Source organism: Odontesthes bonariensis, chromosome 14, assembly GCF_027942865.1.
Source record: "Odontesthes bonariensis isolate fOdoBon6 chromosome 14, fOdoBon6.hap1, whole genome shotgun sequence".
NCBI lineage: Eukaryota > Metazoa > Chordata > Actinopteri > Atheriniformes > Atherinopsidae > Odontesthes > Odontesthes bonariensis.
The window spans coordinates 20,677,796-20,693,452 of NC_134519.1; the positions used below are offsets into that span (position 1 = coordinate 20,677,796).

Sequence of the window (15,657 nt, forward strand, 5' to 3'; positions counted from 1 at the left end):
GATGTCACCTGAACACTGACAGCACCTTGTAAACTAGGGGCCTGACGATGATTGAATGTAAGGGGCCTTTTGTAGCCGGAACATGTAAAGAGTAATCATCTTTCGTATGTTCTTGCATTGATAAACATATCCATATTTGTTAAGTAACATCGGTGCACTGTTTTCAGTGCCACTGTCTAAAAACGCAATCAAAAATAACATTACATTAATTTCAAAACTTTGCAACTCACAACTCACTTTAGAGTGACGATGGGGAGAACTACTTTTTTTTTTTTATAAAATGTCAGTTTATCTAAAATGTTTGTTGTGATGCATTTACTGACCCATCCAGTGGCTTTTCTGTACAAACGGACTGTTAATGACAGTTGCAGTCGGGGTATTGGTCTCTCATTTAGAGATGTCCAAGGAATAGCAAGTATGAGTCTCTCATTCATCATCATTGTCATTTCTTCAGCTCTGGTACGATTCAAATACACGACTCCTGTACCTCAAACTGTCATTTGCACCCTTACTCACCTTAAGCAATAAGTGAGAGAAGAAACGTCTGAAGAAACCACTGCAAGAATGAGAGCACACATTCGTCCAGAGAAGAAAATAATCATTACCTGTGATTAAGACAACTGTGATGGAAGATCTTTTGACGAATGCATAAAGAATATATAAGAATGTAAAAGATATGTATATTTGAGGTCATTTGAGGTGTATTTGCAGTTACATAGACAAGCACTGACTGATGGTAATGACCCACAAAACAGTGGAAAAAAGGTTTTACAAATGACAAATAAATCTAAACGCAACTTCAATACAAATGTAAGATTATTGTCTTCATTGTGAGAAACAGATAAATTTGGGTCTCATAACATTTAGAAAATCTGTGTAAGTTGTGGCATCTCATTCATTCAGTAGGGCCAACGGGATGTCAGCTGGCTTGGCAAGTTGTAGTCTTGGACACACACAGTTGGCTAAACTGTAGAAGAATTGCGGCACACATGCTCTATGGGCCAACAATTTAGATTTTTTTTTTGGATACAAGTTATCAGAGTAACTGCCAAGTGGGAAGCTTTCAGTGGAATTAATGGGGTACCATTTATAAATGCAGTGTCTTCTAACATGTGATCATAAATCAAGCCAGAATTCAAATGCAACTGTAATTTTTGTTTTCCCCAACAGACTGAACTATGAATTTGAAAATATTTTGATAGTCCCACCCAGGTAAGTGTAGCAGGCAAACCTCCTGGATAGTAAAAATACTTGGTGGGAGACCCCAAGCAACTTCTCGTACAAGACTATTTTGCATGGATAATTAAACATAAACCTAACTAAAACCTAAACAGCCATATTCCATCCAAGAGAACCAAAGTAAACTTTAAACTCTTTCTCAGTAGCCTACACTTTTATTGTTTAAACTGAAACTAACATTACAATACTTTCAATTGCATAGCATGCACAAACTTTTCATACACATTCTGTTGCTACAAAATGTATTATATAATGCAGTTCAGCTCCCAGCAATCAGTCAAGCAATGCAACTCAGCATCAGCTTTTCAGATGCCAGATTTCATCGTGCAGTGTCCAAAAACTGCATTCTCTAGTGTCAGTATTGTGGAATTCAGGCAACAACAGACAGTCAAGTTACTCAGTCTTTTGTCCTTTTTTTCTCTCTCTCTTTCTTCCCTCCCTTGTTGCTCTCTTGGTTTTGAGCTAGCAGTAATGAGCAGTCAAGCTCATCTCCTGGCCAGAGCAAACAAAACCAAAGCCACATTCCCCAAGCTCAATTTGCTGTTACGTCTCAGCTCTGTGGATTGGGAGTTTTCAAGCTTGAAGTCTGGAGGAATGGCTGGGTGGCTTCTGGCTGCTAATCTGATCACATCACATTTGGTGAATGTGTGAACCCAAGTAATTCCTTCAACTACAACCAGAGGGACAAATGCATTTAAAGAGTTTCCCTTAATCTTAATTGTCATCATTATGACCACCAAGATTGAGCAAATGAGGAATTAATTGTTATGCATTATTGTCAGTAAATCATATTTTAGCTCAACGACAATGATGATAGAGTAAGCATGGTGAGATATGTTTTGAAGAGACCATTTCAGTTCATCCTCTTCATATTTGATATTTTTCCCACAGTTTTGTTTTGCTGCTTAACAGAAAGAATTTCAGTTTGTAGCCTTTCAATGGGTAAGGCTTAAGGAAATAACAACATTTAAAAACACCTCCTCTATTTGTCAAAAAAAGGTAATTGCTTGAAGTTGTTTTTACATTTTCTGAAAACTCAGTCCAAACATGTATCGATTCAGTGTATGATTTACAGAGTAACAGCATCAAATGCTCACATAATTGCCTTCCAATCTGTAGGAACCACATTACAGAGGAAGTAGTTTCCCTGACGGACACATTTCAGTGAACGCACCCAGATGTCATCATACAATGCTAACTGTTAGCTTATTTTACGCAGTTCTGGTAAAGGAACACAGCGAATAATTCCTACTTCGTCATCACCGAACATTTGTTTGACTGTTTTGTCCTCAAAAGCTGTGTACTTCTGGTTGTGGACTGACTCTGGTGAAGCGGCATCATTTATGCCTCTATGCTAACGTTTAGTGAAGTGCTCACAGCAGTGACAGCAACTAACTTACATGCGTCTGCCACCACTGTCATTTCCAGGCAGCTTATAAACTGGAATCAAAGAGACTGTGACAGGTATTTAAATATGTATTTCTTTAACCGCTTAGATATTTTCTGTTTGTTTTGAAGCCATGATATAATTAACCCAGAACCGTGCCGGGACATTTGTCATTCACTGCTTGATTAACTAAGTGTCACTGTCCATGCTGTTGCTGTGTTGTTGCGACGTGCAACAGTTAAAAATGATGTAGAAAGAAATGCGTGGCAAATGTACAAGCACTCGGCTTGCTCGTTAAATTTGAGCGTGTCATGAGCTTTGGATGCCCACTTGTAACTAATGTACCAGTGATGGTAGTTGCAGCACAGCGGTGTAAAGCACATGTTTAAGGGTTTATTTCTATTTCACCTCAAGATTAAAGAGCACACTCATGAATTGAATATGATATAATAATATCCAGCATAAGCATCAAAGTACTACCACTACTACTTGTTATTATTATTGTTATAATAAAAAAAAATAATCTGTAATTTAATCAATTTGTGGATTCATTTCTATATCTATAAATTCGCAAATAGTAGTTAACACACCTGCTATGTTTAACTAATGGGAGACATTGAATTCTCTTCCTATATCAGATTGTTTTTCAAAATCAAAAGAGTTAAAACGTTTTGTTTAAATAAGACTTTAGGCTCATGTCTTACAAGTTTTGTGATACATTTCTTTTTATGATATGAGAATCGCAATAAAGGCAGCATTTTTATGAAGCAAAGATCTTCTCAACTGAATACTTGCAGATGTATTGTTGAGGTGATGGTATTTGTTAGAAATCATTCGAATCAGACCTGTTTCTTGTTGAACATATCAGACACAACGTATTGCAGATTTTTCCTTGAATGTCTGTCTCATGTACCAAAATTTCAATTTAAAAACGCTTGAAAACAAGTTAGTCTGTGCAAAACAGAGCTTCTTGGAACCAGACAAACACACTCAAATAATGTGGTAATAGCTCAATTTACTCCTGTAGATATATATCTAACTAGACTTCAATGGACCTTGGCACTCTCTGCATGCTCTGAAGTTCCATCCATGGCTAAACGTGTAAGAAATTTGTCGTTTCAACTCAGTCGTTTAGAAAGTGTTTCAATTCAGTAGCTCTGCTCTAATAAAATCCTGATTTTATAACCTGAGCTTCATCTGACAAAATCTCCATGAAAGTAACTTCAAGACATTTCAGAGCGTCAGGATGTAGCCTATCGTATACTTTCTCACACAGTCCACATTGTCATAGTGTTTTGTATACTTCAGTCAATAACTTGATGCGCATGCACAGTTAAAAGGACCGTGGTCCTGTTAAATGGCCTAGTCAAGTTGTGACTGTTGCTTGACTCAACTGTGCATGTAACCATGCTGAGTGTTCATACTGTTTACTTTGTACGTTATGTTGATATTTGGTGTTTTCATGTGTATTTTGGGATCAGTTACATACTGTTGGTGGTAGGTTATCAGCCATTATGAGAGACATATGCACTAACATGTATGGACAGAAAATGTAAACAGACATTTGGTCAGTTTGTGGATGTTCAAAATAATTCAAACACCCTGACATGTAACGACTTGTTTTTGAAAGTTTCCAAAGTATCAAAATCATTACGTCACAACAAATGCGTGGCTTGATAAAAAGATGGATATTGAAATGTATAAATAATCATCTACAGAAATTCACGGGCAGGCAAAAAAAACCAAACAAACATAAGAAACAAACACACATGACAGACATAACAAAAATGACAATCTGTTTGAATGCATATGAAATGTACCATGACATTAATGTTTTGTTGAGTCTTCTTTCTATGTTTGACATTTTGGTTTTCTGGCTCTGTGTTTCCACAAAGGTTCTAGTCTTTACATCAGTATGAAAAAGATCACGTGGAAGCCATTTCAACACATATGTTCCAAAGTTTAAGATCTTCAGGAAATCATCCAGAAATGGATTAGGCCTAAATAAAATTCCCAAGATGAATATTTCCTCTGTCCATAGAACTCTGCACATCTTCTGCAGAGCGGCCACATTCAGTCATGCTCGTTGTGGAGTCTCTTCTTCTTTAGTCTGGCTTTTTTTTTTAAAGTGGATCACATGATCAGTTGGATTGAGATGAAGCCAGTAAGAGATATTTTCACCTTCTCACTTTAGTCTTTATGAGCATTTTTGTGCTAAATGATGAAACGTCACACAATGAGTTTTATACGGTTGCTTTATTGGAGCAGACGGAATGCTACGGTACACCTCGCTGGATTGTTGGTTTCCTAAGCTGTGAAATCATCACTAAAGTTGGTAGCTACTGAGCCTCTCTATTTGCAGTCATGCATTCCTAAAACATTACATGAAGTGCCACCATGTTTGAATGGGATTTTGCACAGAGCCTAATGACAAAATGATGTGTAACTGCTCAGTACCTGTAGCTTGGAGTGTATTTTCTTTGTTGTCTATCATCAACCCGTTCCTGTTTTGCATTTCATATTAGTGTAAAGTTTTTGCCTTCCTTCCTTGGCCTGCCTCACTTTTCTGGCTTTTCCCTGCAGACGTCATGGAGCTTCAGGCGGTGTTGATGGCGGCTGGAGGGGGTTCTCGTATGACTGATTTGACGTACAACACCCCCAAAGCTATGCTGCCGGTTGGCAACAAACCCCTCATGTGGTATCCCCTGAACCTGCTGGAGAGAGTGGGCTTTGAAGGTGATGGCTTGAATTTTAATATAGAAAACAAAGAAATATTTCTTCAACTACTACTGCCACAACTTAGTATTATGAGTATTATTTTGTTTCTTTTGTTTCTTCATCACACGAAAGAATAGTGTTCCGAACTTTTACTCATCTAAAATGACAATTCCTTGTACTTGCAGAATAAAATGGGTGCTTTTAGCTGCGGTGCCCGATCAGTTTGCTTCTCACGACTGTCTGAGCACTCTAAACTTTAATGCCTTTTTTCACACTTTCTCCTTTGTTTTGTGTTGACTTAAAGGATCAGACATCATAATGCACTTTTTTCAAATCCTAGATCCAACCACTGTCTAATCAGAAGTCTAATTAGCCGTAATAAATGTAGTGTTTGTGTGCCACAGAGAAAGTTAATGTGTTTAAAACGTATCGTTGTGCAAACTTTGCATGAGGACATTTTAATATCGCTCTCCTCACACTGAAACATCAATCAAATCCGATGGCTGTGGCTGTGTTTGAGCTTCGTGCCCTCCATGCATATAAATATGAGTGTGGTAGGAGCTGAGAGTGTTACGGGGCACACAGACATTGTTGGTTTCCACATAAAATGTAAAGAAGCAGAAATACAGCTTGTAGTTTTATGTGACCTACTTGGGAAGTCTGGAACAGAAAGTGGAAAAAGTTACCTTTCAGAAGAAAAGTTCACCACCCACTTACACAAAAGGACTTTTTTTTTTTTCTTTCTTTTTCTTAACCTTTGCTGATATTCCTATGGAGAGAAAACCATTGGTACTCAAGTGAAAACTGACGGGATCGGTGTTACTAAAAGGCAGATATTGTATTGGATCGTTTCCTGTAACGGAGGAGAACAAACAGTATGATAGATAATGATGTCATATGTGATTTAAAATCTTTATTTGTTTTTGATTATTTAATTATTGGGACAACATAAGTCTGACAGAAACCAGGCAACTGTAACCTTATTTAAGTCTGTGCTGAATAACCGTGTCCGGGCCTTTGAAGCTTATTCAAGAATTATTTGTTAATATTGAAAGCTTTGCTCGATGCTTTCAGTGCGTGCTCGCGAGTGTAGATGTAGGCATATTTATTGTTGCAGATTCAAGATGGCACATCTGTTATGTACAATTTTACGGTCATTTGCTAGATGTCTGACATCTAGCAGTCAACGGTGACCATGGGAACAGTCGGAAATTTTGAAACATTAAGGCCTGCCCTAAGTTATGTATATGATATATTAACTGTTCTGACAGATTTGCTGCGGAATCTCATTTTCTATTCAAAAGGATGCTTCAACAAACCAGCCTCCAATGTTCCTCTGAAATTTGGGCAAAGTCAGTCGTTTATTACCAGTGTTTAAACATTGCGACGTTTGAGGGAAAAAAAGGTATCCGAAAATATGTTACTTCTTTAAAGCTGCCGTCGGCAGGTTTTCAAAATTCCGAGTCTAAAGTCGGAAAATTTGAACTGATACAACTTTCAGGTCCCTCCCCCAAACCCCTCCCCCCCTGTGGACGAGGTTGTGCACGTGAGTTCACACCAGTGTGAGCGCACACAAGCTGGGGCAGACTCACGCTCAGCAGCGTGTGCACAAGCTGTGATTGACAGGTAGGATTCCTCCACCCTAACTTGATTGATTAAAAACAGCCGGGAGCGCTCGGTTTTTGCAAGCATGATTACAGGCTTCAGAGGGAGCTACAGAATTCGGGATTTTTTCCTAAACAGGCTATTTAATATTCTACTTCCAGAATCCCATGACAGTTCAAGCTAATATGACTAAAAAAAAGTTGCCGACGGCAGCTTTAAGCTGTTCCATTTCTCTAAGAACAGTTGTGAATGCTAACCATGCACAGGTACTTAAAATCAGTGACAGTTTGCTCTGCGGTACCTGCCTTTTCCCAAGCAAAGCTGGGATTGCTCATTTTTCTGTGTAAAATGTAGTCATACTTTTATCAGCACATCATTAGCCATTGTCAGGTGTGCATTTCCTGTCTTGATTTACCGTCCAGATTTCTAACTATTGTGCTGTAGTATGTAGTGGTTCTCCAAGCCCGGGGCCTATAAAGGTAAAAAAAAACTCTTTTTTTTTTTTTTTTTTTCTCTTTTACCCCAGACTGTTGTTCCTGCCAGTAAACTGGACTATTCATTATAAAAGCCTGCAATCCTTCTCTAGCCTAAATAAAAGTTGCTTTCTATACATAATCATCCTGTGTGGCCAACAGTTTACTGTGTGAAGCCTACTAGCCAAAGCTTTGCAATTAGATTTTACTGGGCTGACACAGCTAGACTGAACAAATGCCCTGTAGAAACCATTTTATGCAGACAAGGCTAATTAAAGCAGACGGACTCCGCTATGTTTTGGATTCATAAAGTGGTCTAGTAATGCTACTGCCTACTTTATAAAAGAGTGAAGAAGTGGTCTGCGATAACTTATTGCCAAGTAAACACCTCATTTATCTTGTATCTTTTTTCTACACGTAGTCTTATCTGATAGATGCTTATTTTGAGTGGCCTGTGTTTTCCAGAGGTCATAGTGATAACCACCAAAGAGGTCCAGAAGATGATGAGCACGGACCCTAAAATGAAGGTGGATGTGAAGATGAAACTCGATGTGGTTTGTATCCAGGAAGACGGAGACATGGGCACCGCTGATGCTCTCAGGCACATCCAACAAAAGATCAAGGTGTGCATAACTATATCTCTCTCAGATACTTTTTGTAGAAAATGGAGACATCAACTAGTTCTATCCCAATTATTACAACACTGCCTGATAATAGTTGTATGGGCCACCATTTTACATAATTGTTTAAACTTACAAATTAAACCATAGACTGAGTATAAATGAAGCACTTAGCCATCATGCAATCACCTATTGGGTGGTTCGCTGCTGTTATGAGATTTGGCCATCGCCAAGTTTTTTTATTTTGTTTCCTTGCTTCCTTCCTTTTAAGTCTTGCTTTTGTTTGTTTGCTTTGGTCTATGCTTGAAAAGTGCAATTGAATCAAAAGTGAGTTTAGTTTTCGCTGCTAGAAGCGGCCCGACACATATTAATGTCTTAATTTAAATCTTCATTTGATAATTAGTAATAGTTATTATTCAAACAAGGGAGATATGCTGGTATACTGTGGGATTTCTGGCTGCACTCAAGACAACACAATGGAGAAATTATCTCAACATCTTTAATGGTCACTCCAAAAAGTCACTGGTAGAGATGGACCCTTAAACATCATCTGGAGCAAATATTTGGACTGAGAGGGAAAAACTCAGTATGACTATCTAGAAGTGACTGCTGCTATGGCTTCCATCTACAACAAAACCAATTGACACGGAAGCATGAAATGACATACAGATTAATGTGACTGTGGAGAGGGAAAAAAAAAAAAGAATTAACCAAAGCTGAATCGATCCAGGTGCAACATGCTAAACTAAATGTTTGGAACTTTGTTTTCATATTAGCTGAAGCCTTGTGTTTATGCTGCCGTGACAGCGGCAAAGAGACCGTGCCATGGAAAAAGTCCAGCTGTGTGTCATATTCTGTGATCTTAAAAGTATTTACATTTTACAGACTACATACATCAAACATGTTGATGTATTTTTTCGGGCCAGCTTCAGTGGCTTTGCGTGGAACTGCAAATGTTGGCGCTTGGATTAAACCAGCAGAAATGATACATTTCTACTGACTCCGTGTCATTCCGTGCCGTTTGAAGTTTTAATGCAGATTTTTGGATGATGTCATTCCCCTGTACCCCATCCTTCGGCTATGGTTCAGTTGCACGAGTGGAGAGATAGCACCATCAGCTGGTTATGGCAAAGCACTTAACTTTTGATGTTTCACTGACTGCCTTTTGATGTTCGCCACATGGATTGAGAATGAAAAGTATAACACCACTGCACAGCACTCTTTGATTCAATGTTACATTAAAAAAAAGAGAGCTTAATAACTTTGAAAAGGCGATCTGTTGGCTTTGCAACAAAAAGTTGCCACCAATTATCCATAAAAAAGTCCACCACCCACCTACATCTTCCTCTTGAGGTGTATGTGTGTTATTAGAATAAAACAAAAATACTATGAAATCAGAAATTGCACGTAGTTGTCACTTCGTTACCGTGACGGCCCCGGCACTAACAGAAACCCAAGGGAATTAATCCAAAAACGAGAACTCCTAACAATTTGTTCGAAGGGGAGAGCTGATCTATTCTTGGTACGGCCTCAGATGCCAGTTACCACTGCTCCGTTGGTCAGTGTTTTGTTAGGAGGAGTTTTCTGTTATTATGTCAAGTCCATATTAAAGCAGTGCAATAAGGTTAAGTTTAGGTGGGAGTATGTTCTATTGGGTGATCACTGATCCATGCCTTCCCCTCCCCTGGATGACCAAGACTGCTGAAGTGCCTCATTTCACCTTTTTAAAACATGCACAGACACACACAGTCACACACACATACTCATGCTGTCTTGGTGTCCATGACCCCCAACTCTAATTTCCAGAGCCCCCCCCCCTGTATCCTGCCTGCTGATCCCTCCATCTCTCCCCTCATCCGATGTACTTTAAACAGATGAGGTCATGGTTAAGGCTCAAACTCCCTTTGCTGCCAGTGTACCCAGTGCACCATTTATTCTCTTGCAGTAGTCATGCACATCTGTGCAACATTTGTGTTTGGGTATGTTGGGGTGTACAGCATCCCTTTGTATATGGCATGGTTTTGACTGGCCCTCTGTGACCATGAAAATATGTCAGTGTGAGGTTTTGTGTTTTGTTCTCCTGTTATTGATTTTCATACATTTGGAAGGTTGGAAATACGACTTTTAGAATTGTAATTAGCGCCTGTGACTGTAAAATATTGGGAGTTCTTAAGAGTTTTGTATGTAAAAAACACCATATCGAGGAAGTAAATTCCATGCTTAGATACTACGGGGAAGAAGAAAAAAAAAGATCTGATATTATAATGATGCAAAGTGAATAGTTTTCTTGCTGGGTTAACAGCAGGGGTTTGAAACACATTTTTGCCACTAATGAGACAAATGTACACATGCAACTGAAATGCTTACTAAACCAAGACTGAATTTTGGTAGACCTTGTTTTTCAATGCAATGTGATTAGAGCTGTCGCACTCATTAAAATTTAATTGGCATTTCACAATCGCATAAGTAACTGTGATTAATGATTTAATGATCTTTTTCTTTTCATTTTAGGCCATTAAAAGAGTCAGGTTAGTGATACTGGCATCTTTGACTGCCAAGTAAAAACGCCCATAGTATTGTTGTAATGTTTGGCTTTGCAACAGAATCTTTGCTCGTGATGTAAACAGATGCTTAGAAGTGAAGCGCCTCTACGCAGATAGTCGACGCTGTTGAGCATTATCAGAGCAAGGGGTTGCTGTCGCTGGAAAACAACATGGAAACAGTCATATTTGTGTTATTTCCATCCAGATATTTTTGTACAGAGGAATGGAAATCTTTCTTATGACTGTCAGAATGATAGAGGGTAGCTTAAGTGATCACGATCGTGTGATTTATGTAATAATTATGGCACATGTCTCGGCACTACCATTTGTTACGTTCTTCAAAGCAAGATTAATCTTTGTTTTTTTGTCGTTTTCTGGCTTTGAAATGAGTTCAGTCAGTCTTATCACGAAATACTTTTTTTTTTTTTCCTTTTTTAAATTTCCTGTGGATGATACATCTAGTGACACTAATGTCAAATAATTCCCAAACTACCCTTCCTGTGAAAAACACTATAGGACTGCCCTAGAGCCAGGGTTTAGTCTTTACCTTCTGGGTTACTGTTGTAACACGACGGTGACCGGTGGCGTCTTTGGATATAGATTGTTCTCAGGTAACAAAAATATGACGACTATCATTGTCACAAATAGAATAGGCCTGTTGAGTCTTTTTTTTTTTTTTATCACTGCTAAATATTTCCTTTAAAGATGCTTGGTATAGCCACATCTTCACATATACACACACTTGAACAGGACTAGCTCCTGCATGCTACTACTGAAGATCGTTCAGTTCCTAATCCTTCAAGCAGCTCGCTAGATTAGAGGCTTTGAGTTACACACATTCAAACTCTGCAGGGTGATGAGTGAAGAACCATACCCAGGACCTGCCAAGAGATCACTCCATCTGTCAAACTGATGCATCAGCACAGTATAGACACTCACACACCTAGTGATGTCTTTATGCAAACACCCTCCCATGAGGGGATTTGGTATAAGCTATCAAACAAAATACTTACAGGAATCTGTGTACAGTCTGATTGTGCACTGAAGGTCATTCCTCTTGATTATTGAAAGGAAAGATTACAAGCAGCATATTTTATTTTGTTCACTCTTCAAACAGTGAAGTTGTACAAAGGTGGATGCATATGCTGATTAATGCTTAGGTCTTTCACAATACGCCAAACTAGTGAAAGGAGTACTCTGCATGCACTTTTTCGCTTTGTATACTTAAAGCCTCCTTGACGTTTTCATTATCATTCAAGCTTAGTCTCCTGACAAAATGAGTGTATATGGGCCAAAGTAACTAAATGTGCTCTGGGGTTTCTGATTCAAAGACTCACCTTTGGTTTATGAATGTTTGTCAGCTTCTAATACTCAGGAGAAAAGGTGAAGAATGAGACGTGAGAGATGGAGCCGAGGCTTTTCATGAGTGGAACACAGCAAACATACAAAATTCTGAGGCTTAATTTTTTTTTTTTCTCTTTGACTAAAAAAAACTTTCACTTCACCGCCCATTCCGTCTGAGATCTGCCACACTTTTCTGCAACCCACAAAAGAACCATATGTTAAAACAGAGCACGTCCTTGGCATGTAGTTCATGTTAAATGTGACCCATTTAACTTTGAACTCAGGGTGACACACTAATTATTTGATTGTCTGGAAGTCCTGTGTTTGGAGGAAATATCGGCCAAGGTTAGCCAGTCACGCATACATTTTAGTGATTTTTCTTTCAAAGTAAGAGCGGATTTTTAAAAAATAATTCTTTGTCTTTTTAGGATATCAAATCGTGGTTTATGTGGTGACACTAGCTAACAAACTGCACATTAAGAGGCTTGTGGCATGTTTTTCCATGTTATCTGCAGTGTTAAAATTATGTATTTACACCTTAAACATCACTCAAAGCTAAAAAGGAAAAAAAAAACGTGCATGTTTTTTTCTTTTGCAAAAGAAACTTGTTTTATCCAGTTGCCTCAAAGCCTCACTTGTAAGCCTTTTTTACTACAACCAGACCACTATCATGTTATAGTTCCTGGATGTTCGTGTATGGTCAAATTCTCCAAGTGTCCATTTGTTGTTTCTGCAACCGCTCAGAAACACGGAGAGACTCACAAAAGCAGCCGTATTTTGCATTTGGGAATGATTGTGCAATGTCCACTTTTAAGAAGGAAAACAAAAAACAAGAATTGTGCAGTTATGTTCATTTCATTGCAAAGAATAGGCGTTATCCATGAATGTGTCATCCTCTTTCTGTCACACATTTGGGCACATAGGCCTAAAACAGTTAGTGAATTAGTTGATCAGTAGAAAAGTAATCGCATGCAAACAGAAAGCTGGTTTGATCCAGTTCAGGTGATTTCTTTCAGTTTGCATTGTAAAGCACAATAGAAATATGTTTTGTCTTTTTCTAGACAAAATGTACAATCTTTTGACTGCTTACGCTATATGTAAGTAAAAAAAAACTAAATTTAATTCGCTGTAGGTAGAACTGAAGCTGACAAAAATCATGATGCATTCCAAGAAACCTTTGGCAAGAAATGTAGAAATTATGTAAACTACTTTTTGATTGAAGTCATCTTCCACTGAGACAAATGTGCCTCCGTGCGATATTTAATTTAATTTATTTTTCTTTTTAAATTTTTTCTTGTCTTTTTTTTTTTTTTGTGAGCACCAATGTGTGTGGTCCTGACCTGTCCAGTGATCCTGGCTGTTGAAAGGCCAAAGTGTCTCTCCAGCTGACTCTACTCTGCTGTCGCCTCCAAGTGTGTGCCTGTGTGTGTGGGCTGTATGCAAACACATTTTTGTCCATTCATGTGTGTATGTGTCTGTGTACACGTGCATGCATGCACGCATACTTGTGTGCTCTGCTTCCGAACATGTGCGCAAGTTTTGTCAGTGTGTGATAGAGGTAGAAGAGAGTTGAAAGATCTGAGCCTTAGTGTCAGTAGATCTGCTGCAGAAACCCCCGGCCTTGCTGTGGCAGCTTCCTGTCGCCAGGACCAGACCAGATTATGATTGAAGTTAAATTTAGGTCAATTCGATGACCCTCCATCCAGCTCTCACACTGCTCTTATGCACACAGGCTCAAATAACTGCTTCAAACTCATTCGGTTTCAGTTAAGTTATTTGTAGCATTTAATGCACATTTTAATGCTCATTAAGAGGTTTGGAAGAAGCTTGAATCTGACCAGTTTTTGAATAATGATCACGATGTTTGAAAACAAAAATCAATTTTTTTAGAAATGTAGCAAACATAGTTTGAGCTGTGGTTCTAGTTTACCATTTTTTCCCCTCCATATTTTCATTGTCATGGATGAATGGATAAACTTGCTCTTCTTTCTTGTTTTCTACAGTCATAGAGGTTTTTCTCATGTGCTCCACAGTGGTCTCTTCTCCCTCATCCTGTGCTTCCCATCACAGACAGAGCAGCAATGTCTCTGTCATTAAGGCTGTGGGCTCTAATGGTGGGATTAGTTGCCACGCTGACAGCCTTCATCACTGGACAGACAGATGGATACCACAGACACACCAATGCGGGCGCACCCACATGCAAACACACATACATGTAACATCTGTGGAACTCAGTTTAAAATGACTAATGCACATTCTGTGCTTCCTGTTGGGGGCAGTAAATTATATGTATCAATTGGAATTTAAAAGAAACTATTTGCACTTAAAAAAAAAAAAAAGAATGCATGTTGTTAATGGGTCAAATGCAGACACTAGTAACAAATTATGTACATTATGACACTTTGGGAGGAATATTATAAAGGAATGTTTCCTCCTCTCAATATAGGATTTCTCAAAACAAAGATCCATTGGACGATGATTACACCCAGCCAGCTTTGGTTTGGGGCACAAGAGAAAGGTTAAAAAAAAGAGTCATGTGATATTTTGTCAGTGTCAGCCGAGAGTACGACGCGATGAAAAGAGTCTATAGGCTTAGTATAAACCCACCTGCCTGTAAACGCACTACAGATTTGTCCTTTGTGAAGCATTTTAAACTAATTCAGCAAAACCTAAATTACATTGACGAATGCAAGTTTGTTGTTCCCTCCCACTGGTTGTCTGTACATTTACAGAGCCCAATAGTGTTGCGTAACAACAATAGCTGTGGAAAACTGAAGATGTGAGCCTACACATCTGCACCAGATAGAAGTGCGCAGTACAGCTGGTTTAAATGGCTCTGCAGAGAACAAAAGTATTCACAGTCGCCGTGCACAGGGAGATCTTTGATTGCCACAGCAAATGTTGTCACAGCAACCTGTTTCTCGTTGGGAATAGAAAACAGTCTTGTAATGTGAACGAGCTTCTGTGGAGTTCAGTAATCTTTGAACTCGCATTAATAGATAATTACCACGCTCCCATGTAAAAACTCCTAGCCCACAAGAACTGACCAACAACAGTTCACTCTCTTCATTTTGATATTTCTTTGTCCGTCTCCAAATCCGGCTCAGTATTTAATGTAGCACAGTTCTGGTGTCCTGTGCAGAATGTGTTTATATAGAGCACATACATTTATGTGTAGTCTACACACCAATGCTGTAATGACTGCCATAAGCGAGCAAAACTTTCTTTATAACCATAACTTTCCCTCTGAATTATATTGCTTGTCTATCAAAGTATTTGTTGTCTTGTGTGTGTGCACAGGTATATGGTGGTGATGTTGAAATATCTTTAAAAATACAAGAAATTGAGAGATTTTGTGACAAGCCAGAACACTCTCTTTCAAGAGCCCAAAATCTCTATACTTGACGAAGCAAACAAGAGTCCCATCAATCCACTGCAGATGCAGTGTGTCACAGACATTGTTGTATCCTGGAGTGATGCAGTGCAGTTAATGGCTCGACTTCTTTCTCCCTGCAACGTTTTTCCACAGACCGACGTCCTCGTAGTGAGTTGTGACCTGATAACAGATGTGGCACTTCACGAGGTGGTTGATCTGTTCAGAGCCCACAATGCAACACTGGCCATGTTGATGAGCAAAGCCCATGAATTCACAGAAACAGTCCCGGGTCAGAAGGGCAAGAAAAAGACAGGTAACAGGAAAATAAATCATCATCCCAGATATGACTGCT

The 15,657-nt window shown here is 38.8% G+C and overlaps 1 protein-coding gene across 1 annotated transcript in view; it reads left to right on the top strand.

Moving 5' to 3' along the window:
• The first annotated feature begins 2,401 nt into the window (after positions 1–2,401).
• Positions 2,402–15,657, top strand: part of eif2b3 (eukaryotic translation initiation factor 2B, subunit 3 gamma) — a 32,006-nt gene continuing 18,750 nt past the window's right edge. Inside the window, exons 1-4 of the mRNA XM_075482292.1 lie at positions 2,402–2,703; positions 5,210–5,362; positions 7,888–8,045; positions 15,459–15,618. Of these exons, the coding sequence (XP_075338407.1) occupies positions 5,215–5,362; positions 7,888–8,045; positions 15,459–15,618 (466 nt within the window). The 5' untranslated portion in view covers positions 2,402–2,703; positions 5,210–5,214. The remainder of the gene's footprint in view (positions 2,704–5,209; positions 5,363–7,887; positions 8,046–15,458; positions 15,619–15,657) is intronic.